This window comes from Phycodurus eques, chromosome 4 (genome assembly GCF_024500275.1).
Source record: "Phycodurus eques isolate BA_2022a chromosome 4, UOR_Pequ_1.1, whole genome shotgun sequence".
Classification (NCBI taxonomy): domain Eukaryota; kingdom Metazoa; phylum Chordata; class Actinopteri; order Syngnathiformes; family Syngnathidae; genus Phycodurus; species Phycodurus eques.
In genome coordinates, this window is record NC_084528.1 from 10,560,005 (window position 1) to 10,584,147 (window position 24,143).

Genomic DNA, 24,143 nt, shown 5'->3' on the forward strand with positions numbered 1-24,143 from the left:
AGCTTACTTCTTGCTTATTCCGTTGTGTTGAGGACGTGTTGGTTCTTCCGTAGCAGCAGCTAAAGCTAATAGTGAATTGGGAGACCTCGTTGGGCAGGTAATGGGAGATTTCGACATTTCGTATGAAAGCGAATGCTGTTGGCTTCTGGTTTCGAAATTCTGTTGCGATGACACTTCATAAGGTGCTACTTTTTAAATATATATTTTAATGTCCATCGTTCGACGTCCTTATTCGTAATACATAATACTGGTAGTGAATTAAAAATGTTTACTTGAAAGAAGTTATTGCTTAATGCTTGCAGGGGTCATTGAGCCCAGGAAACCAGCCCTCTGTCCACCATGGGCGAGACAGATGTGGAACGTGAGTTGTCTCTTAAGGTGTATCTGAATCAGATTTTTTATATATATTTTTTAAGCTGTAGTCATTATACATTTCCAACATCTTATTTTCATTTTTTTAAATTTTATTTATTATTATTATTATTTTTTTTTTACAAACTACAGTATCTGCAATTCTGTCTAATGCAACTGCTAACCATTTGTGTTGCATGCCTTGCTCTGCAATAAATATTCTGACAACCTTTTCGATTTGTGACTTCCTTGTTGCCTTTCTACTCCAGAGGTGACCCTGGCTCTGCTCGATGCGGCCAATGATAAAGACTCTGAGGTCCAGGCTCAGGTCAGGAAGTCAATGCTGACTCTGGGAAACGAGCAGCCTGACAGAGTGCTTGCTATGTGTCAGGACTACCTGCTCAAACACCCTAAGGTAACGCCACACTGTACAGCAGAGATGTCAAAAGTATGTGTATTCAGTACTTTAAGTAAAAGTACTAGTACTTGTGCAAAAAAAAGAAAAACAACTGGTAAAAGTACTGAAGACACTCCCTTACTTAAGCAAAAGAACAAAAGTACACACTTAAAAATGTACTTCAGTAAAAAAGTACATTTACATTTTTCAACCCAATAATAAAACACGTATAGTGAGAGTTTTGTACCTCTCTAGATGATTGGCATGCTTTCTCTGAGGGCAGGAATGGACTAAACGAACAAAAATCTTTCATTTTCTCTGCTTTGGCATATAAATAACGAACATAACCCACTAAGCGGAGCTTTCAAGCCTGTTGTTTATTTTTAGATCAGAGCATATGCAAAATAAAAAAAATAATGAACCATCATGTAACAATGTTATGTGGTCATACGTTACACTCTGTCACAGCCACCCGTCCCAGTGGCAATCATTTGATGTCAACATTTACATACTAATGTTAGGAAATATCAGTGAGTTGTGCAGTCGCTATATTTGAACTTTTGCATTAATAAAAAACGTCTTCCAAAGAACTTGGCATTTGCAATGCAAATTTTCTTCCATGAATATGTAACCCAGTTTGTGTTGTTGTTGTAATTGTACATTTTTTAAAAACATCTTAATAGTTGTCAATGTCTTCTTTCTCTTGCTGTGCTTCCTGCCTCACCTTCTCCTGCTCCAGTTGGTCGTGAGTCACAGAGTTGTGATTCTTCAAACCATTGAGCTGATTGTTGGCAGCAGGATAGACGCAATCTCTTACCCCAGGATCAAGAGCATCATCTCCTTGGCCTCAGATGAGATGACACGATCAAAGGTAAACAGTGTTACATTAGTTTTGGTTTATTTTTGGGGGGCAGCTGTTTAGTCTGTTTCTGTGTTTCTGTTTCACACAGGAAGTTGTTCCTAACTGGCAGCAGGCAGCCAGTAACATTCTGGTAGCTGTGGGCAACAAACACATCAATGACATAATGGAGGAGATACTGAGCAAATTTCAACCTGGAGTTTTGCCTCACTTTTTTGTGGTCCAGACATTAGCCAAGCTCTCTGATTCCAATGGTAGGAAAACTGTTGCACATTAAAGCACAAGTGAACTGCACATTTGGCATATTTTTAAAGGGGATATAATCTGCACTAATTATAAATAATTTGTTGACAAAACCTTGGGTTTGGTGGAGCAAAATGCATATGTATAGCTGCAATCTGGTGTTAAGATGAGGAAAAACTAATATTTATTCAGATGATTTTTGTACATTTACAGGCATTACTGTTCAAGATTAGCCCATTTTTTATTTTTTAGAGAAACACATTTGGACTTTCTTTGCACAGACTAGAAGTCTATCAATTTAAGCCGTTGCTTCTCCTTTTTCTCTTCAAAATACGCATGCATGCATGCATGCACACTAGTCATTGAGTAGCTGTCCTTTAAGGCTACCCCAAATTCAAATGACAAAGTTTGTTTGTCATGTAATGTGGTGTTTTAAAGAAGCCACCATTTTTATTAACACCGTACTCCTTCCTTTTCTTTAGTTTATGGCATGGTGCCGTTCCTAAACGCTATTCTTGGTACCATGTTGCCGATGCTGAGCCTGACCAAACAAGACAACATGAAGTGGGTCTTCTCCTACGGTACAAAACTGACTTTCAAGTTTTTGGTAGTATTTGACTCTCTTCTAAGGTGCATTGACGTGCTCCAGTAACATTTTTATCTCTGTCAGATGAGAGGAGCAATTCAAGAACTTCAGTGTTATTTTCAACAAGAAAAGTTTCATCTTTAAAAATAATGCTCTTCTAATTCTGTTTGTTTTTGTTTGTGTTTCTGCAGCTCTGTGCCATTTCAGTGACAGTATCTTGGAGTACCTTGCCAATCTCGACAAGGCTCCAGATCCCACAGTCAGACAGGACACATTCTCAAGTGAAATCAATGCTGCGTTCGACATCCTTTTCAATAACTGGTTACAAAGCAGAGAATCGAAGGTAATATACGCTCACAAGTTTGCCACTGGTGGTCGGTGCAGCTGATCAGCCTAAAGTCCATGTGCTTTCAGGCGTTAATTTAGGGAAGTTATGAGAAAGTGTGTGATGGGAAGCTGAGACAAGTCTGTTGAACCTTAACATTAGGGTTTCAAAAGTTTTTCTGGCTCTCCAAAATACTTGAAGCATTTAATGTCGTACTAGAAAAGTGCATAAAAGTTTGATTGTGTTACCGTGCTGTAAAAAAGATTAAAGTGGCTTTAAAGGGAAGCTCGTCGGACTAGTGGTTAGCAAGTCCGCTTAACAATTCTGAGGTTCGGATCGTCGGAGTTTGCATTTCCCACCATGCTTGCAAGGGTTTTTACCCACTCTGCCTTTTACCCACCGTCCAAAAACCTCCATGAACACTCTAAAATGCCCATATGTGTGAAATATTTTTTTCTATATGTACCTTGCATTTGACAGGTGGCCAATCCAGAGTGTACCCCACCTCTTGACCAAAGTCAGCTGGTCAAGAGGTGGGGTACAGGCCAGCAATCCTAATTAGGACAAGAGCTATAGAAAAAGAATGGATGGGGAGAGTTTGAAGTTCAGATTGTTGAGATAAAACATGTGGGGGCTTCCAACAACACCATGTTGTGAATAAACATTAATTCTGAATCAGTCTTAAAAAATAAATGAATAAAAAATAGATGGGCAAAAAAGGTCGTGGTGCTAAATGAGTAAAGCATTCATAGTTTACTGAGCTCCTACATAGGAACTGTACAAAAATATTTGCCCTTCTCCTCAGTGGTGATTGACACCATCAGGGAGGCTTTTAACACTCCCCTACTTGATATGCTTGCAATTTGCAGTGGTGTGCTGTTCTACATCATAGAGCAGATTGTTTTTAATACCTCAGTTACCTTATTTAGTTCAATGAAAGGTTCATTTGGTTCAGTTCTTGGATTGAATCTCTAATTTGATCTAAGTATATAATCATTAGCACTTTTATTTGTCTTCTGTCTGAAGACAAATTCATCTATTTAGTGATGTCCTGTCCTCTTCTTTTTTTTTTTCTTTCTGTCCTTCAGTTGAGGTTAACAGTAGCTGAGGCAGTGGGCTCGATGTGCCATCTTATGGCCAGCGATAAACTGGAGGAACAGATTCCCAAGCTCATCCCCGCCATTCTGTCTTTGTTTAAGAAAAACAACGAGCACTACATCATTAGCAAGGTACCCCAGAGTTGCAGCACCTGTATAGTTGGTTCTTTGGATTTTATGCATATTAAGAAACAATACACCACATTTTTTCTTTTAATTAAAATTGTCCATCCATCCATTTTCCGCAGCTTATCCGAGGTCGGGTTGCGGGGGCAGTAGCTTTAGCAGGGAAGCCCAGACTTCCCTCTCCACAGCCACTTTCTCCAGCTCTTCCGCGGGGATCCCGAGGCTATTCCCAGGCAAGCCGAGAGACATAGTCTCTCCAGCGTATCCTGGGTTGTCCCCGGTGTCTCCTCCCGGTGGTACGTTCCCGGAACACCTCACCAGGGAGGCGTCCTGGAGGCATCCTAAACAGATGCCCGAGCCACCTCACCAGGGAGGCGTCCGGGAGGCATCCGAATCAGATGCCCCAGCCACCTCATCTGGCTCCTCTCAATGTGGAGGAGCAGCGGCTCTACTCTGAGCCTCTCCCGGATGCCCGAGCTTCTCACCTTATCTCTAAGGGAGAGCCCGGACACCCTGCGGAGGAAACTCATTTCGGCCGCTTGGATCCGGGATCTTGTTCTTTCGGTCACGACCCACAGCTCGTGACGATAGGTGAGGGTAAGAACGTAGATTGACTGTTAAATAGAGCGCTTCGCCTTTCGGCTTAGCTCCTTGTTCACCACAATGGACCGATACAAAGTCTGCATCACTGCAGACGCTCCACCGATCCGCCTGTCGATCTCCCGTTCCATTGTTGCCTCACTCGTGAACAAGACTCAAAGATATTTGAACTCCTTCACTTGGTGAAAGATCTCATCCCTGACCTGGAGAGGGCACGCCACCCTTTTCCGACTGAGGACCATGGTCTCAGATTTAGAGGTGCTGATTCTCATCCCAGTCACTTCACACTCCGCTGCGAAATGCTCCAGTGCCAGTTGGAGATCACGGCCTAATGAAGCCAACAGAACCACATCATCTGCAAAAAGCAAAGATGCAATACTGAGGCCACCACACTGGACCCCCTCTACGCCTCGGCTGCGCCTAGAAATTCTGTCCATAAAAGTTATGAACAGAATCGGTGACAAAGGGCAGCCTTGGCGGTGTCCAACCCTCACCGGAAACTAGTCTGACTTACTGCCAGCAATCCGGACCAAACTCTGACACCGGTTGTACGGGGACCGAACAGCCTGTATCAGGGGGTTTAGTACCCCATGCTCCCGAAGCACCCCCTACAGGACTCCACGAGGGACACGGTCGAACGCCTTCTCCAAGTCCACAATAACACATGTAGACTGGTTGGGCTAACTCCTATGCACCCTCGAGGACCCTGCCGAGGGTGAAGAGCTGGTCCACTGTTCCACGGCCAGGACGAAAACCACACTGCTCCTCCTGAATCTGAGATTCAACTTCCCGACAGACCCTCCTCTCCAGCACCCCTGAATAGACCTTACCAGGGAGCATGAGGAGTGTGATCCCCTTGTAGTTGGAACACACCCACCGCTCCCCCTTCTTAAAAAGGGGGACCACCACAGTGCCTCTGGATTGGCAGATGTGGGAGGCGTGTCAACAAGGAGAGCCCTACAACATACATACGATCCATGGTAAGCACAGAAGTCCAATAACAGAACACCACTCGAGAGAGTCCAACCCCTCTCGAGAGGACTGCTACCAGAACCCAAGCTGTGTGTGGAGGCGAGCCCGACTATATCTAGTCGGAACATCTTAACCTCACACACCAGCTCGGCCTCCTTCCCTGCCAGAGAGGTGACGTTCGACATCCCTAGAGCCAGTTTCTGTAGCCGGGGATCGGATCGCCAAGGTCCCCGCCTTCAGCCACCGCCCAGCTCACACTGCACAGAACCCCTCTGGCCCCTCCCACATGATGTGAGCCCATGGGAAGGGGAACCCACGTTACCCTTTCGGGCTGTGCCCGGGCGGGCCCCATGGGTGCAGGCCCAGCCACCAGGCGGTCGCCTTCGAGCCCCACCTCTAGGCCTGGCTCCAGGGAGGGGCCTCGGTGTCTGGTGTTTGTCTGGTCCCTCACCTAGGACCTGTTTGCCATGGGTGACCCTACTAGGGGCGGGACGCCCCAGACAATTTAGCTCCTAGGATCATTGGGACACACAAATCCCTCCACCACGATAAGGTGACTGCTCAAGGAGAGGATTTAACTCGTTCGCATTGCCATCCATCCATGCAGGCATCCATTCATTTTCTTTAAACTGTGATAGTATCATTGCATGGATATTTGAGCTAATCCAGACAACTACATGTTTTTTTCTTTAATCTCCCTCTGTATAGAGTCTTTGCCATATTCTTGATGCTTCTGTTAACATGGGAAGCAGGCTGCTAGAGACCCAACTGGACAGCCTGCTCTTTGCACTGCATCAACAGGTACATGGTTCAGAATAGCCTTTTATTTGGGAATTATATTTGTATTGTGTTTGTCTTTCAGATGTGCAAAAAAGAATGCTTGATTCCTCTTTTGTTGCAACAGTTCACGTCACTGACTTTGCCAATTAAACTTTTATGTGACTAAATCTTGAAATACACTTATATGGGCAGAAACAACAGCACTTTGTTTGGTGCTATTTCATTGCACTGTACTGTAGCTCAGCCGATACTGTTGCTGTTAACATTTAACAATGCTCTTCTTTGTCACTTTCAGCAGCAATAAAAGAAAAGCAACACATAAAGTTGCTATTTTCAAAGTCTCTTAACTTTGGCGAGTTAAAACTAGCGCCGCACTATTGTTTGCTATGTAGTGCATTCTTTTACCATGATATGACAGTCATTGTTAGGAAGCTAAGCTAATGTTAGCCCTCGATGACAAACACAAATCATTCTGCAAATCTACTATTTTTTTAATTTTTTATTTATTTATTTATTATTTTTTTTACTAATACTGCTACTATTACTATTTAGGTTCACTTGCACAATTGGGAGTGTAGTTCACTACTGCAACCTACACCTCCAATTATACAGTACCCTCCAAAGGTATTGGAACGGAAAGGTCCATTCCTTTGCCTTCGACCCATTGACTTTACCAGACTTGCATTCCATCCATCCATCCATTTTCTGAGCCGCTTATCCTCACAAGGGTCGCCGGACAGACTTGCATTCTTAATTTGAAATGCTTTTCCAGGCCTTTGCTACAGCCTCTTAGTTATTGTTTGTTTCTGGAGTTTTGTACTGTCAATCTTTGCTTCAGGAGGTAAAATGCATTCTCTATTGGATTAAGGTCTGGTGACTGACCTTGCCAGTCTAAGACTTTCCACTTTTTCCTCCTAATGAAGTCCTTTGTTGTGTTGTCAATGTGTTTTGGGGTCCTTGCCTAGTTGCGTGATGAAACGGCTCATGATTAGTCTCCAAAAGTTTTATTTACACACTCACACACACACACACACACACACACATACACACATTTGGATATAGATAGAGGCCAGATTGGATTTTATAAAGAAGTACAGAGATGAGCCACAAAAGATTTGGAACAAAGTTTTCTGGACTGATGGGGCCAAGATTAACCTCTACCAAAGTGATGGAAAGGCCGAAATATGGAGAAAGAAAGGATCTGCTTATGATCCAAAACCACAAACTCATCTATGAAGCATAGTGGAGGTAACATCAGGGCTTGGTCTTGCATGACGGCTTCTGGAATGGAATCACTGGTCTTTATTGATGATGGTAGTCTACAAAACCATTTTGCCGAAAAATGCATCCAAACTAATCGAGAGAATCTTCATCATGCAAGTGAAAAAGTGGAAGGTCTTAGATTGGCCAAGTCAATAACTTGACCTTAACCCAATAGAGCATGAATTTTACCTCCTGAAGAGGAGATTGAAGGGAGAAACCCCCAGAAACAAACAAGAACTGAATGAGGCTGTAGTAAAGGCCTGGAAAAGCATTTCAAATTAAGAATGGAACAGTCGGGTAAAGTCAATGGGTTGCAGGCTTGATGCAGTTATTAAAAGTAAGGTTATGCCACCAAATAGTAAATGTTATTGACTTTAAGTTAATTTTATTATGTCTATTCCAGTACTTTTGCTCACTTGAAAAGTGGGTGGCTTCAAACAAAAGATGCTCTGTCCTGAGTTGTTTACCATATCTAGATATAAATACCATGAAATAAAAGCTGGAATTCTGAACTTCTGTCTCATATTCATCTTTTGATCGGAAACCGAAATGTCTTCAGTATATAAAAAAAGTGTATCTTGCTGAGCCAAATTATTGCCTATTTAGCTATAATGCAACGACTCCAATGTTGCATCAGTACAATTTTGGAAGGTGTGTGCTAGTGTGAAACTGTTTTTCTCCCGTCAGGTGTCCACCTCTGTTGATTACAGTAACCCTCCTACAGTCAAGAACCACAATGAGGTTCTTCGTTGCTTCAGTCTGTTAGGTAGCAGAACTCTTCTACCTTATCAATGATTATGTGCATATCACCTCTAACAGTTGCATTTCTATGGAGTCACAAAAACAGTAACATCCATTATTTGTGTCAGACATGATGTCCCTCTGAGGATAAACATATTAACTGTGAGGCTCAGTGTAACAACATGTTTCTCTCTTGACCAATTTGTCCACACTTTTTCAAATGTTATTATGTATGCTATTTTGGTCACAAATTTCTACTTACTACATTTTGACACTTGAAAATCTTTCCACCTACCTCTAATTCTAGCAAACGCCTTCCCAGACCGACTGGTAATGTTTGTTCTTCAGAGGCTAGAGAACAGCAATGAGCGGAGTAGGTTCGGCTCCCTGGCTGTCCTGCGTCACCTCATCAACTCCAGCAGTGAGCAAATGCACTCTAACGTATTCATCTCTAACTCATCCCATTCACATCTTTACTTGGCAGGAGCATTTTGGAACATATATTTTTTAGGTTTTACACGATCAGGATTTTTGGGACCGATCAACGAGTTTAAAAAAACGATCACAAGATAGCGCAATGTGTCTATTTAAATGACTTGTTCATTTACTGCATATACTTGTGTACTGTATACTGAGTATCATCAAAAGTATTCTCTAGTCAGGTCATGTATTCTAATCAGCCTGGTCAAACCAACATGACAGAAATAATGGGTGATAATTTACTGTAATTCAATTACTTCACACACGCCGAAACTTGAGAGCATGATTCAACATAACGCCGGCATGTTTCCGTACAACCGTTAGTGCTAGCACTATCTTGCTAGGCTACATAGTGTTTTTTTGCCTGCTTGCGAGCGGTTTCGTATTAAAAGTACGTGAACATACCTCAAGCGAGCCTTAAATGAAAGTCCTCTCCCGAGCACCGGTGATCACCAGCACACGTTTTCCCCCATTTTGTTCTTATGAACACATGCGTCGCGATGTTGTCGCCCTGGTAACAAGTGTATCCGGTCGCATTTGAGTTGACAAGATAAAGCCCAGTGATCGTAAAAACAGGATGCGAACATTTTATTGCAGTAGTCTGACATAGTGCAATTGTGAAAGTCCAAATTTGTCTTGGTCTGATCCAGGCGTTACGTGTTGCTTGTCCAGCACCGCCGATGTTTTTTGTTGTTGTTTTTTTTAAACCTTATTGGCAGTCAGATATTTACAGTAGTACAACACACATTAGTACAAACACGCGACAAAGGCTAAAAATAAACTAGCTTTTGGAATCAAATACAGACCCTTTCCAAAAAAATTTAACATCATGGAAAAGTTTATTTACTTCCATACCTCCATTCAAAAAGTTAAACTTTCATAGATTATACATTCAGAGCCCACAATTTAAATAATTTCAAGTACTTATTTGTTTATTTTTACAAAATTTGGGCTTCCAGCTCATAAAACCCACGAAATCAGGAATTCAAAAAATTAGAACACTGTGAAGAAACCAGCCTAAATTTTGGAGGCCATAAATGTTTTAAACTTAGTGTCACCCACTACTAAACTCAAAGCACCCACACAAGTTTCCCCAGGTGTCATTAAATTGTTTCAGTTTGGTTCAGTTACCTCAGCTGGGTTCAATGTGGGCAAGACTGCAGACTTGACAACTGGCCAGAAGACCATCATCGATATGCTCCATAGGATGGGTAAGCCACAAAAGTTCATAGCTGAGGAGGCTGGATCTTCACAGACTGCTGTGTCCAAGCATACCAATGGAAGGACAAAATGTGGCAGGAGAAGATGCACCAGCAAAAGAGATGACCGTGGGCTTCAGCGGCTTATCAAACGGGGAACATTTACAAAACTAGCAGAGATCTGAGTTTGGGATTTTCTCCCCGTGCTTGTGGGTTTTCTCGGGGTACTCCTGTTTCTTTTCACATTCCCAAAACCCAAATGTGAATGAAAACTACTTAACTTGTAGGTGTGGATGTTAGCAGGAATGGGTGTTAGTTTAATGTGCCCTGTGATTTGCTGCCTCTAGCCCAAAGTCAGCTGGGATAGGCTCCAGCTCACATGACCCTGATGAGGAAAAACAGTATAGAAGATGAATGGAAGTTTTCTGGACTCTCAGTCCTTGTTTTTTTTATTACAGTATGTGATGATGTAATACTAGTGCATGTGTGTTGCAGCTTCCATGATGGAGAGTAAGAAGCTTCTGATTCTAGCCAGCATTAGGCAGCCAATGGCTGACCACAGTAACAAGGTAACACACACACATGCATTGATACAACTTGAGGATTGCCATCCAGAAGACCATAAAGTTTGCCTCTTGACTTAGGTTAAGAAGCGTGTGGTGCAGGTGATCAGCGCCATGGCACATCACGGTTACCTGGAGTTGGATGGAGGAGAGTTACTGGTGCGATTCCTAGTTCAACACTGTGCATTACCGAACACTTCTCAGGTATTTTTTAAACGAAACTCGGAAACGTTGCAGTATTTCCTCTCTGTATATTCAGGCCATTTTCTGTTAATCTGTAATAATTTCCACAAAGATGGTTAATCTGCAGGTAACTTTGAGAATTCATTCACCACACCACTTCACCAAAATTAATGCTGTGAATCGAACTATTTTACCAGTGGTCGTAGACATATCTTGGCTGTACAGTGGCTCGTTTTGTTTGGTTTGCAACTGAAATTGCAATGAAAATGAAATATACTGTTTTTCCTTATCTGCGTGTGCTTTTCTTCCTACAGCGTGGACAGAAACCTGCAGACCCGGAAGAGGTGACAAACGAGGCACTGAGGATGATGTGTGATAACACCTTTCATCTACTGACAACAACTGTTGGACGTCTGGCCGATGTATGTAAAGTACCAGTCACACAGTTTTACCTGTAGGTAACGACTGATTGTTATGAACCTGGAGCGCATATATTCATATAGTTAGGGTTTCATTTAATTGACTTTGTTGTTTTTAGGTGCTTTGGCCAAAGCTACTCAACTACCTGATCCCTCCTCAGTACAGCAATGCCACCACTCCACTGTGTAAGAGTCTGATTGTACTTGGCAATAAAAAGAAAGACAACAAGGAACCTACCTTCATTATCGACTTTTCAGAGGAAGGTAGGTGCAACATTCATTTACCTTCTGTCTTAATGTGTACAGTATGTCAAATGGGGGATGTAATATTAAAATAGAAGAATGCTCTCAGCAATTCTAACACACTTTTTGGCATACTAAAAAATGTCTGCGTATATGAACAGCCTTTGCTAACTTTACCCTTCCTTCCACATATCTGGAATTGGTCATTTTCTGTACATAATTGCAGATTAAATGTATTTTTCCTCTCCTGTAGTCAATCTGCCCTCTCCTCAAACACTGATGATCAAACTGCTTGTAAGTACAGGCCACACGTGAACACAAATACGGAATTATTAAATACATACATACATTAAAAACAAAAAGTAATTGCCTTGGATTATTTTATGTTAAACGCCTAAATATCCAATTGACACACGAGTAATGTTTAACAGGGTAACACAGTCCTGATTGTGAAAATAATTTAAAAGCAACAAAATTCATTGGATGTATGGAGGTTCTATTCACCAAACCTATGCCTGATGTTGCTTTGTTCATTCCAGGTCAATGCAGCCTTTCCATTCAATAGCAGAGGTCATGGAGCGCCATCACTCTCCCTCCTACAGCTACTCTCTGTCAACATTCACCACAACACAGAGGCTGTCTGGGACAAAGAGATCCCTCCTCTCTTGACAGTGTTGGAGGGTAAGCAGGTGTTTGCTAAGAGCAGAAATGGATTCCACTGCTGTCACTGAATGAAAATAATATTTAAACCAAGTAGGTTCAAAGAAGAACAATTTCCATCAAAAGCAAATATCTGTTCATCTGTCTGTCTTGTCTTGTTGTTTTGCTTCCAGAGTCAACAGCAGAAAGCCTTGATAAGAAAAGTTGGGATGAAAATCTGCTGAAGGTGGGCTTTTTTTAAATAGAAGACTATGTATAGTAAGTTGACGACGGAAAGACAACAACATTTAGTGTTAACTAATATTGTGGAATCAGGTGTAACCATTGTTTCCATTTGGACTAGGTAACCGCAATAAATGTGTATTCTAGACTTCCAGAAAAATATTCTCACTGTCGGGCAGAAATCTCCTATGTCCAGATTTGGTCAATTTCAAACTCGTTTCACAAACCTATGTAATATTACTCAGTCCACACTTATTCATCAATCTAAAGTGTTAAAAATGGCTAGCTGTCTTTGATGATGCAATGTTAATGGCTCAATAAAGATGCGTTTGTTTCGGGTTTCCTGAAAAGTGATGGTTTTGGAGATGATAGGATTCCACCTGATGCCAGCGATATTGTTTCCCCGTTCAGGATCATGATGATGCTTTATAAATTTTTATTAACAAACTCAGTTTGACTGAAATGCCATTATAACATAATGAAATTGTCTCCAGCTCCTGTCTAAAACATTGGTGGCTGTTGACAATGACAAGTGGGTGTGCCAGTTTGGAGCAGAAGCAACAAGTTATCTGTCCACGTATAATAATGCTTTGGAGGAGAAGGTACACGCTTACGAACTACTTTAAAGGCCCAAAACACTGCAACATGAAGTCATATTTTAAAATGTAACTGTTCTTTCCCTGACAGAGTTTCCTGTATCAGTGTATTGGAGTGACCCTCCAGCAATCTTTCAATAAGGAGTTTGTTAAAAAACAGTTGCAGGAAATCCTCCTGACAGCAAGACACAGTGATGCTGTTGAAAGAGAGGTACCGTCAACCAAATTATTCCATTCGCATTTCCTGTTTTTGCCTTCAGTAATTGACTAGAATTAAACTTGAAGTACATTTTATCACAGGATTACCTGTACCAAAATTGCAACTCAATGGGCACTTGATAATACTCAATATTAATAAACATTTTATTAACAATTAAGAATGATCTGTATCTAATGTAAAATTCCATGTTCTATAAATATACGTATTGTATGATATCGAAAACAATGTATTGTTTTATTTTGAAAAACCACCAAAACGAGAAAGAAAATACTCCGTGAATGAGTAGAGTTGAATAAATATATTTTGTAGTTTATGAGCAGGAATAAAAACGTTTTGAAGTAATCTTTCCCATAAGTTTGATAAAATAAACTGGACTTCACTTTAAGATGGCTATGTATGTTGACGATAACTTTTGTATTCCTTGATTGGTCAGGGTGTGGCTCTGGGCATTGGATTGTGTGCCAACAGCCATCTCGAAGGCACTCTTGCCAAGCTTGATGAGTTTGGAAAGTCGGATGTGTTCAAAAAATCCCCAAGCATCTTCAACCTGCTCAAAGTAAAAGGAACATTTCTGTTCACTTCAATTCAAAACATGAATGAATCAGTTGATCATCAGTTTATGTCTGTGCCTCCTGTTCTCAGGATCGTAATGATGTTGAGGTGGAGAAGGTAAAAAGCACATTAATCTTGTGTTATGGTCAAGTGGCTGTGAATGCTCCTCCAGAAAAGATCCTGAATTGCATTGATCAAGACATTCTGCGCTGCATCAGTAAACACTTCAAAACTAAGGTAATGTTTGTTTGCGGTCATGGTCGCAAAAAGTGTATTGACTGTGTGTTTTAAGTGTATTGAATCACATAGTATATCCACACAGGGTATTATGCAATTTAATAATGCAGAGTTTAAAATGAACATATCACTGTGAAAGTTATGATTCATCCTTCATCTTCAATCTCCTAACATTATTTAATTATTATTATTTTTTTGTCTAACATAGTCACAAAATCTTTATAGGTTGTAACAGTTTGTTGTGTTTAATTTTGTGTTTCAACAGCAATATTTATATTTAGGCTTGTGACTCTATCACCTCTATTTTATACAGGTTCTGGGGATTAAAGTAGAGACAAAGGTATCGTCACAGGGATAGAGGAGTTATTTCAATGTAACTTTCATAAACTTCCCAGTCAACTTTTTCCTACTCTTCTGATCTTTTTTTTCCTTTTCTGGTCCACATGTTTGCAGTAATGCTGCCTTTCACCCCTTAAAGCCTACCAGTCAGAAATATCTTTGTTGCATAAAGAATTTGCATTCACCAACTTTTTAACTACTTTGTATTTTCAAATTTAATCATTTTGTCAGTGTGATGGTCACTATGATGGGTGCATTTCTTTGTTGCTAAAATGTTTTAAGGTTTGCTTTGAAGTCTTTCTCAGTTGCTCACAATTGGTAAACCGAACTAGAAATGAAGAACGCATTTTACACTAACATCTGGCATCATTCATGATCACGATTAATGAACAAGAACAGTATTGCTATATTGTTTCAAATTCAAATTAAATTGCTTTTCCCACATCTAAAATTTTGATTTGATTTTGCTGACTGCTCCATGAATGCTGAGCAGACTACTATTCATTCTCATTTTTATTCCTAACAGCTTGTTTATGCGTCTCAGCTTCCAACAGGTCTGTCACCTTCTAGACAATAGCCTGTGGGTGGCTGTTGAACTGACCTACTCTAATTAACAGTGATTTCATCTCTTAATCAACAACAGTGGTGGATCAATCTTAATTTCTAGATTGATTAACATATTGCTTTTGATTCTAGTGTTTGCTTATGCTTTGCTGTTTGTAAAATGTGCTAATAGTGGTGGCGTATCCATTTCAGTCTTCAGAATTTTGACATTTAAGTCTGTAAACAAAATCTTGTGATGTTTTTGTCCTCTCACTGTCCTCTCTTTTGTGTGCCCGCAATCGTGTGTCTGTGGCCAAATGTTAGGATTTGACAATGAAATTGAGTTTGATCCAGAGTGTCGGCCTTGTTGCCAAAGCCATCAGTGAGTGTGTAAAGAAACGAAGCTACGTCTTCTCTCGCAAACAAGAGCTCATTGCCGTTATCCAGGTGAGTGATCAGCACTTTTAATTTGCTTCATAAAACAAATGGTAGAGCAAACAAATGCGGTTAGTGCAACAAGTACCTGACAGCCAAGTGCGTTCAGCCCTCCCTCTGTGGCGGTTGCATGCTCTCCCCTCGCTTTTTTTTGTTTCTCCCCAGGTACTCTGGATTCCTCCCACATTCCAAAAACATGCATTTTCAGTTAAAGATTTAATTGATTGGTGATTATTGTTATCCTAATTGTTTGCCTGATTGTGAAGTAACAGCAGGGCCAAAATCTGAATGGCTTAATAACAGACATGCAGCACACATACAGTAAAATTAAATTGGTTGTTTAATTTCACACGTGAAACAGTATATTTATGCAAACAATTAAAAAGTCAGTTTTTAGTGCTTTCACAAATGATTGGTAATCATTTTTTACGGCAATCTTGCTAACCAACAAAGGGCAATTAGAACAATACCTTGACACTTTTGTTGATGTATTAATGACTGATTTGTTTTCTTGGACAGGATTTTATAAAGGCAGAACCTGCTGATGCGCTTCGGACTCCAGTGCGCCACCTGGTCATGAGCACTTGTGCCAACCTAATGTATCCTCCTATGTTCCTCAAAGGTTTTACAGTTGAAGTAAACTAGTTTTTAGTTGACATTTATTCTCTGCAACAAACATTTAAAATAAATAAATAAAATTTTAGGTTGATTTTGTAAAGCTTATTGCAAACAGAGCTAGTTAGCATTTTTTCGGTGTGACTTACATTTCATTTCCCAAGCCCTCTTCGGATTCTTGTTTTTAAGTTTCCTATCCTGCCCGATCGAGATGAACCAGAAGTACTTGGACGATAGGGCGTTCAAATTTTACAAAATGCTGAGGAAAGGTGCCTTGATGCAACCTTTAAGCCACCTTTAGCATAGGTTACTCCTGAGCAACCTTTATGAAAGGAAAGGAGATACTTTATATTACCCACAATCTTTTATGGCAGAAAACCTTAAAAGCAACAGATCACTGACGATTACAGACTATATGAAGATGCTTGAGTTTCACGCAAAAGCCTTACAAAATAATAAAATAAAATTGTACAGAATGGTGTGTATATATATATATATATATAAACAAACATGCATCAAGAATACGGTCTTTGTGAACAATGACAATGTAAACAAACAAATTTGAGATGTACAGGTATGTATGAAATGTACGACTAACATTACTATCATACAGAAAAAAACTAATGTAAACAAAAATATAAAATACAGAAACGTGCGAGGGATTAAATAAACTTCGAGTGAGATAGAAGGACAGAAAAAAGCAAGGTAAAAACTGTTTTCATTATTATTTATTGATACAACACAGAAAATACAAAGACAGTCACCAGGGTGACATACAATCGTTAGCAAAAAGGCAGATTATTGTATTACAAAAATTTTGTTCTTTAAAGTTTATAGATCCAAGGTTTTAATGACACGCAGTGTCTAATGATCCTAATATATTGTTTGACTTCATTTTAGTATCTATACTTCCTTTAGATGATGTAGAAACACTTAACATGGGTAGAATCTGTGAATTATTAAAAAAAATATTTTGAATCAGCAAAACGTTCAATGCATATCATGTATTTATACACATGATATAATATAATTATGTAAACTTGAATGAAGCCTAAATAGCAACTATTGTAATCTTTGGTTGCTCTGTGCTGACATCATGTGGTCAAAGACATTGTAGACGTTTTATTATTGGTCAAATATTTTTCAGGTAAAGTCTGGAAGCTTAAGAGTTTATGTCAGCAATACTCGCTGTCTCGTGATGACTCCAGTTAGCAAAAGTGGAGTCAAATTGGTTTGAATGTTCTTTGTTTCCTATGTTCGAAAAGAGGCACATTTTTGTGTCTCCTTTCCCCACAAAGTTTCAAGAAAGGTGGCATGAAGGTTTGGAGACGGAAGAATTCAAAGAGGGCACCAGTGTTTTTTCCCTTTGACCTTTTAGTGCTTCAGGCCTCTTGACCCAGCACTGAGTGAGAATGAGAGTTTTGACTTGCTGAAGGTGTGTGTCCACGGTGTGCTCTCTCTGCCACCTGAGACTCACACTCCAGAGAAAACGACAAAAGAAGAAGAAATACTAGACCCCAAAAAAAGAAAGGTGACCTGAGCACATTTTCACCTCATTACTCATATTAAGATACAAACAACCTTGTACTACATTTGTAATAAACCATATTGTTAATCAAACAAACACATCATGTGTGCAGGCTTTATACAAAGACACATTTTCTTCACTGCATGAGTTACTGAGCAGTGCGCTCGCCAAGGATCCCACGCCTGATAGTTTACAGAGTGTATTCAAGGTAGGACTCTTATTTTTCTTTCCCATCTTGCTCTCGTAGTTCACGTTGTAACATCGGCAATATTCATAATCATGAATTATTGATTTACGGTGCTCAGAATAAATGATGTATATCCAGTTCTCTGTGAACATCATATTTAGCATATTATAACAGAACTTTTGTTACTCTTGTAAACTTCAGAGAATTAAATGATCAACATAACAGATATTTATCATTCTTTACAAACTAAAAATAATTCAGTCCATTTTACGCGGTGACGTTCACGTTATCCTATGTGGTCTCTTGTGGTTCTGTCCTACGCAGCACGTTGAATGCTGGCTGACCTCGCCACAAGACCACGAGAGAGCGAGAGCTATCTCAGCCACTGCTCACATGCTTACTCACTACCTGGACAGCATGACCGTAAAGGTGAACACCCTTAATATAGACTCTGGCATTTCATTACTAGATTTGAGAGGAAGACTTCATGACACGCAATTGAGACATTTCTCACGTGCACCCTTTTTGTAGAACATGGTGTCCTTCCACAACCTCGGAGCTATGCTGGGTCGACTGTCTCCACGCTGCTCCGACCTCCACCTCGCCGTCCGCACCGCCGCTATCGACTGCATATACATATTGCTTTCTATCCAACTACGCTATGAAGGTCAAAACACTGACATTTATTTATTTATTTGAAATATATTGATGAGCTTGTACTTTATTTTGTAATATAATGCGTGGGGCTGCCTTTTATTATTATTATTATTATTATTATTTAACTTTGGTTAGTTTGAGTTTGTCATACACCGACAACGTGACTGGGTCACCTGTTATTACATCAAAAAGGATGTGAAGTTGTTCCACACCCAACTGAGCTGCTTTTTTGCACTGGGGCATTTTGGAACAGAAAATTGCCTTTTTCAAGCCGTTCTCATGAAAACATACATTTTCCGGACTGACTTTGTAAAATAAAGATTTTAAGATTCAGGACGGGATTTTAAGATTCAGGACAGGATTCAGTATAGTTTTAGATTTACTGAAATGCATGCATGCCTTTTTTTTTTTCTTGTACAATTTTGTTGATGTACATTATGAGGTATTATGAATCTGAATTTATTCAATTGAATTTGTCCTTCTGAATGTGAAATGCAGGTTTTGCTCTTGACTATAAAGATGAAGCTGTGGAGGGTCTATTGCCCCTTAAAACACAACTCGAAAACCCTGACCATTCAGTTCTCTACAAGACCTGCTCTGAGCTCACCAAGGTGCAACATTTTAGCTCCTATCCAATCAATAACAGGCTAAACTCTTTTGTATTGAAAATGTCCTTAATCTGTCACACATCGGCTATGGTCACATGCTTGGTGTTGCTTAACAGAGTATGTAACGTCATTAAAATGCAAGTGAATGTAACAAATGTGCTATCACTGTATATTTTCTCATGCACTTCAGGTGATGAGTAAGCGTCTGCCTCAGCAGCAGATGAGCACATTGGTGTTCATGTTGTTTGAGGGGCTGGTTGACAGTCAGACAAACTGTTGCAGAGCTTCATCTGTCATCCTGAACACGTTGCTGAAGAACAGAGGAGGCGGACTACAAGAGATGGTAGCGCTAATGCTTACAGGCGGCTTTCCCTTGATAAACCACGTGCTTGTTGCTTCATTTGAAATGGTTTTTGTCTCATATAATCTTAATTTATGTATGCAAGGTACCAGAGATGCTGGAGGTGCTTCATGTGCAACTGCAGAGCATCACTGAGGAGCAGGTAGGGCAAGACGATACCACAAAATAATATTTATTTGCTTTTATGGAACAGTTTTTTTATCATGTTTTGGCAACAAAGTTATGCACAATTGTCTCATGCCTGATGGTCATGTAATATCTTTGTAAAATGTATTTAGGTGAGAGTGGCAGTTGGGCAAACCGTACTCATCATGGCCTCACAGCATCTCCAGACTGTTGTTAATGCACTGATTAACCAACCACTACCTTATGACAGGTAGTTTATACAACAACTACACAAAACATTTAGTCGCTACACACTCCCTTTAATGCCATGAAAGAGTTCCCGCAAATACTTGACAGTCTTTTGCCCCTCAGATTGCCTGTTCCAATGCAATTCGTTCTTTTCAGCTGGACTAGTGAGATGTGGATGGCCTTGGGAGCAGACCCCATAGTGGCCAATCAAATCATAGAGATAGTGATGGAGAAACTTGCTGTCATGGCACCCTATGTGGACAAAAAAGAGTCAATGATCAGAGGAACAACAACCAAGATGGCTACTAATAAGCCACTTGCTGTAAGTGACAAACACACTGCCTGCTGCCGTGCTATTGCAGGACTTAACGGTCACAGATGTGTGTTTGTTCCTTATTTTCAGATGACATGTGGTCTCAAGGAATTGTTATTGAACGGGCAGAGCCAGGAGCCGGCGCTCAGCAAGTTTCCTCAGCTCTTCTCCTGTCTCATTGTCAGACTGGCAGCTAGTGTTGGCGTGTCGGCACCGAGGGATAACACCACCAAACGCACTGCCACCGTCCACGTTGCAGGGTTGGCATGTTTGTCATTGTGAGTGTCGCCTATGTGAAGCAGATTCTAGTGACTAATTATTTAGTCTTCTGTGTGTGTCCAGAGTTGCAGCTGATGCACTGAGTATCTTGCTAGCGAGAGCTCAGTTAGATGAGGTGTTGAAAAGATTAGATGAAGATAAAGCCTGGGACGCAATAAAGGAACAGAATACACACATCACTGGAGTAACGCTACTAGCAAGGTAAATGAATTACACATTATACAATATCTCTATTCTCTACCAGGTAAATGTAATTAGTTAAATTACATGTACATTTTGACAACAGTTAATTCAGAACAAATTATTATTTATCATAGGCAGGTTTGGGATCACCCGTTAGAATCCCACATGAGCAAAATCCTTGAACGTAACCAAGATGCATTGTGGGGCGCCTATCTGCCGCCAATTGTTGGTATGAGTAGAGGAGAAGCTGATGGATATCATGATAATAAACTTTGTATAGAGCTTTTTAAAATTCTGACTAGAGATTAACTCATAATTTATAACAATAGTAGAAAACACAGTGGAGTGATTGGACCCTGAAAATTTGGTGGATCCACTCCCGAGTTTGTAAACAGTGTCCCCTCGCTGTTCACCTCTTGCGGATTCAGTGAATTGCGGATTTTTTTTCATATTCATATCGTGCATAATTCTCCATATCGCTGGATTTTGAGTGTATGCTGTAATTTATTTTGTGGTTCAATAAATGCTTTGTAGCCTAAAACAAAAGAAAAATTCATTTAAACGCATTCGGTAATTTCTTGTGCGTGCGCATTCCCCCCCCCCTCTTTTTTTTTTTTTTAATCAAAAGTCTTTAGAGCACATTGTACATAGGTATAAGGAAAATGGAAAAAAAAAATCTTTCACATTGTATAAAAGTATACCGGTAGTTTGAGGCTGTGAAAAAGGTGTGAAAAACTTTCATTCTGCTATGATACAGTAGTTTCCAATACTTCAACCTTATATAACTGTAGATTTCCACCGCTCACCCGTGAGAATCATGACATCCTTGCGCCATATTGATATGAAATCCAAAATATTGGGAATATTGGAGATATTTTCAGAGTTGTGGCCATAGGTAGAGATGTCCACAAATTTTGGTGAAGACTGGTTTTAATTTTTGTGAGATTAAGCAATATAGGCTTTTTCTGTACAGTGAGCGGCTTATGAGGAGGAAAATGCTAACCGCCATAAAATAACAAATATTAGGAATTTCGTTCTGATATTTTCAGATGGGGATGGGGGCGCAGTTCGAGATGTCCATATAAATTTAGGTGATGATTGGTCACAGGTTTGTGACATTAAGCAACATTAAGATTTTTTTACATTAAGCTTGGACTGTCCCAACAGGGGGATATAAAGAAAAACAAAACAGAATTACGTCAGCGCATGTTCGCCACTTAGGGGTTTTCACCTATTGCGTGGGTGATCTGGAACCGATCCCCCGCAATAAACGAGGCATTACTGTACCCTGAACATGATTAAACTGTATAGAAAATGGATGGATGGATAGATGGCTCTGTGTAAAACTAATGAAATTTGTTGTTATGAAACTGGTCTTACCTATTTAGGTTAAAAAAGTCGACTACCAGGCATCACATATGCTCCAGTTCACCTGTGAACCTAATGAGGACAAATGGGGACAGATAAGTTGATGACCAATCAAATCATATGGCATTTAACTGTAGCTGTATAATGGCGGTAAAGTTTAGTTGTTGTTGTTTTCTTTTTTTTTTTTCTTTTTTTAACCGATGCAAGGATACTCCCTTGGAAATATTAGTTCAATTAGTTGTGATGTAGCAGTTTCTCCAACTATGTATAATATATAATTGCTTAATGGTTTTGTTTTATCGTGTTTAATAAAGTCGAACAATGTAAAAGTGGCCCTTGCATCATTTGCTTTTTCTCTATGCAGCCTTTGGAAGAAAGGCTATCCGTGGCCTTATCAGCTATAAATAACGGCGAGTCAAATTTATTATTATTATTTTTTAAACCATGTTTTGGGTGCACATATTTACAACTACATTTGGGAAAATATTCACTTTTTTATTGTCTTATTGCAAATCTTGTTTCAGATCATATGAGCAATCACAAATGTGAGTGAAATTTCAAAAATATGAATCAGTTTTCAGTTACAGTTGCCACTTACAGATCACAGATATATAAACTGTTTGTACCTTTTTTAAAACAACTTATTTAGAAATCATAGAAATTTGCATTCATTTTCACATCCATCTTGAAAGGCTCAACTGACTCATCACGCCTTACAAAGTAAAGTTTGTACTTCCAGAATGAAAGTGCAGTTATCCTCTGCCTCGTAAACGTACACAGGCAGACTGACAGAGTGAAACTAAAAAATGAAGACAAAATAAATGTATTAGCTATGTCTGTTAAGGACATACATATCCAAAGTAAGTGCAAAATACAAACTAGCAGATTAGGTGCTTATTTAATAGTCACCCAGTAGCTTGCCATAAAAAGCTGAGAACAAACAATGAGTCTCTATGAGGTTAGCATTAGTCTGCTATTACTATTTGCATGCATCAAATTAGCTTGTGGCCTGCATCTAACAAAAGAAGTGACTTTCAGCTTTTCCTGTCAGGGGTCTCCGCCACAGTGAGTCACTTGCATGATTTGTTTGTATGACGTAATCCAACCTTTTTTATCCGGGCTTAAACCCATGTCCCAATTAACTTCACAAACTTGTTTTCAACTGCACATTTGCACATGAAATGACTTAACAATACATGATATGAAACATATATAGGCATTCCTTCACACAAAGTCTCACTCTGTTACTGCAATGGCTTGGCACATTGCACAGCACTTCTGGTTCTACGGTGCTTGTGTCAAAATAAAAGCAAGCAAGCAAAACAAATTAAGAGTTCTAAATTTGGTGAATTTGTGAGTTTTGATTTGGAACAGAATGTTCAGTCTTCCCATTGCATTTATATGTATGGAAATGAAAGCTATTATAAGGATTTTTAGCTTTTATTGACCTTTTTTTAAAACACTGCTATTATTCTGAGCAGAACTGGAATTTCGAGGCCGTATCGCCTTACTACTAATTGTACTACTATTGCTACTTCTTCCACATTTATTACTATGACTTCTGGCAGTAGTTCTAATGATGTAAGTTACCAAAGGTGGGTAGACTATCCAAATATTGTACTCAAGTGAGAGTAAGAATAATATGACTCAAGTAAAAGTAAAAAGTAGTTCTTTAAATATTTACTTGTGTATGAGTAAGAAAGTATTCAGTGAAAAAACTGCTCGAGTAACTGGTGAGTAACTTGTGATTTATAAAAAAAAAAAAAACAGCGCATGAACATCAAATAAAAAAAATAAAAATAAATAATGACAGTCCACACACACACGTGCCGCGATTTCAAATTTTAACAGCCCAAAAACCTGCATTGCATTGGGCCCTACAGAAACGTAATTTGCTTAAATGATAAATGAAGAAGCTGTTTGCTGACCAGACGTATTGATTGTGTGTGTGTGTGTGTGTGTGTGTGTGTGTTTGTTTGTGTTTGAGCGTGCCTGAGAGAGAAACATCTGCAACTAACCACAAGGTGTTTTCTCAAGTTAAAAGTGGGCTATCCACGTTTGGGCAGTCATAATTTAAGACTACGCTGCATGACAAAACTGTTGTTTTTCAGAGTTTCTAAAGTAAACATTCGCGCGCTGTCCCCCCCCCGAAATGACTCACTTTGATTGGCCCACGAAGGGTTTGTGTGCGGTCATGTGATTGCCTTGTGCCATCTGATTGGTGAATTGGAGTCAAATGACACTCGTGATCACGTTGGATTGGCGCAATGGCGGCCTGTGCGGAAGTCGATGATCCATTTCATTTTCTGTACTGCTTATCCTCACTAGTGTCGCGGGCGTGCTGGAGCCTATCCCAACTGACTTTGGGTGAGAGTCGTGGTACACCATGAACTGGTCGTCAGCCAATTGCAAGGCACATATAAAGAAACAACAATTCACACTCACAATCACACCTAGGG

At 39.9% G+C, this 24,143-nt stretch overlaps 1 protein-coding gene across 3 annotated transcripts in view; it reads left to right on the forward strand.

Annotated features, from left to right (window-relative positions):
• mroh1 (maestro heat-like repeat family member 1) overlaps nucleotides 1–24,143 on the forward strand; it is a 30,891-nt gene that overhangs the window by 210 nt on the left and 6,538 nt on the right. The window contains exons 2-37 of one of the 3 annotated variants that reach the window (XM_061673914.1): nucleotides 303–361; nucleotides 621–766; nucleotides 1,488–1,619; nucleotides 1,699–1,861; nucleotides 2,333–2,431; nucleotides 2,628–2,779; nucleotides 3,850–3,990; nucleotides 6,265–6,357; nucleotides 8,287–8,365; nucleotides 8,648–8,761; nucleotides 10,515–10,588; nucleotides 10,664–10,786; nucleotides 11,080–11,187; nucleotides 11,304–11,448; nucleotides 11,681–11,721; nucleotides 11,967–12,108; nucleotides 12,261–12,313; nucleotides 12,804–12,911; nucleotides 12,997–13,116; nucleotides 13,559–13,681; nucleotides 13,768–13,914; nucleotides 14,228–14,254; nucleotides 15,121–15,243; nucleotides 15,751–15,830; nucleotides 17,233–17,377; nucleotides 17,487–17,582; nucleotides 17,886–17,990; nucleotides 18,093–18,228; nucleotides 18,717–18,829; nucleotides 19,017–19,169; nucleotides 19,273–19,329; nucleotides 19,466–19,563; nucleotides 19,698–19,863; nucleotides 19,945–20,114; nucleotides 20,197–20,334; nucleotides 21,705–21,829. In XM_061673914.1, coding sequence (XP_061529898.1) covers nucleotides 340–361; nucleotides 621–766; nucleotides 1,488–1,619; nucleotides 1,699–1,861; nucleotides 2,333–2,431; nucleotides 2,628–2,779; nucleotides 3,850–3,990; nucleotides 6,265–6,357; nucleotides 8,287–8,365; nucleotides 8,648–8,761; nucleotides 10,515–10,588; nucleotides 10,664–10,786; nucleotides 11,080–11,187; nucleotides 11,304–11,448; nucleotides 11,681–11,721; nucleotides 11,967–12,108; nucleotides 12,261–12,313; nucleotides 12,804–12,911; nucleotides 12,997–13,116; nucleotides 13,559–13,681; nucleotides 13,768–13,914; nucleotides 14,228–14,254; nucleotides 15,121–15,243; nucleotides 15,751–15,830; nucleotides 17,233–17,377; nucleotides 17,487–17,582; nucleotides 17,886–17,990; nucleotides 18,093–18,228; nucleotides 18,717–18,829; nucleotides 19,017–19,169; nucleotides 19,273–19,329; nucleotides 19,466–19,563; nucleotides 19,698–19,863; nucleotides 19,945–20,114; nucleotides 20,197–20,334; nucleotides 21,705–21,783 — 4,011 coding nt within the window. In that variant the 5' untranslated portion in view covers nucleotides 303–339 and the 3' untranslated portion in view covers nucleotides 21,784–21,829. Of the gene's footprint in view, nucleotides 1–302; nucleotides 362–620; nucleotides 767–1,487; nucleotides 1,620–1,698; nucleotides 1,862–2,332; nucleotides 2,432–2,627; nucleotides 2,780–3,849; nucleotides 3,991–6,264; nucleotides 6,358–8,286; nucleotides 8,366–8,647; nucleotides 8,762–10,514; nucleotides 10,589–10,663; nucleotides 10,787–11,079; nucleotides 11,188–11,303; nucleotides 11,449–11,680; nucleotides 11,722–11,966; nucleotides 12,109–12,260; nucleotides 12,314–12,803; nucleotides 12,912–12,996; nucleotides 13,117–13,558; nucleotides 13,682–13,767; nucleotides 13,915–14,227; nucleotides 14,255–15,120; nucleotides 15,244–15,750; nucleotides 15,831–17,232; nucleotides 17,378–17,486; nucleotides 17,583–17,885; nucleotides 17,991–18,092; nucleotides 18,229–18,716; nucleotides 18,830–19,016; nucleotides 19,170–19,272; nucleotides 19,330–19,465; nucleotides 19,564–19,697; nucleotides 19,864–19,944; nucleotides 20,115–20,196; nucleotides 20,335–21,704; nucleotides 21,830–24,143 lie in introns of those variants that run through there. The other 2 variants (XM_061673911.1, XM_061673913.1) reach the window with 2 other exon arrangements.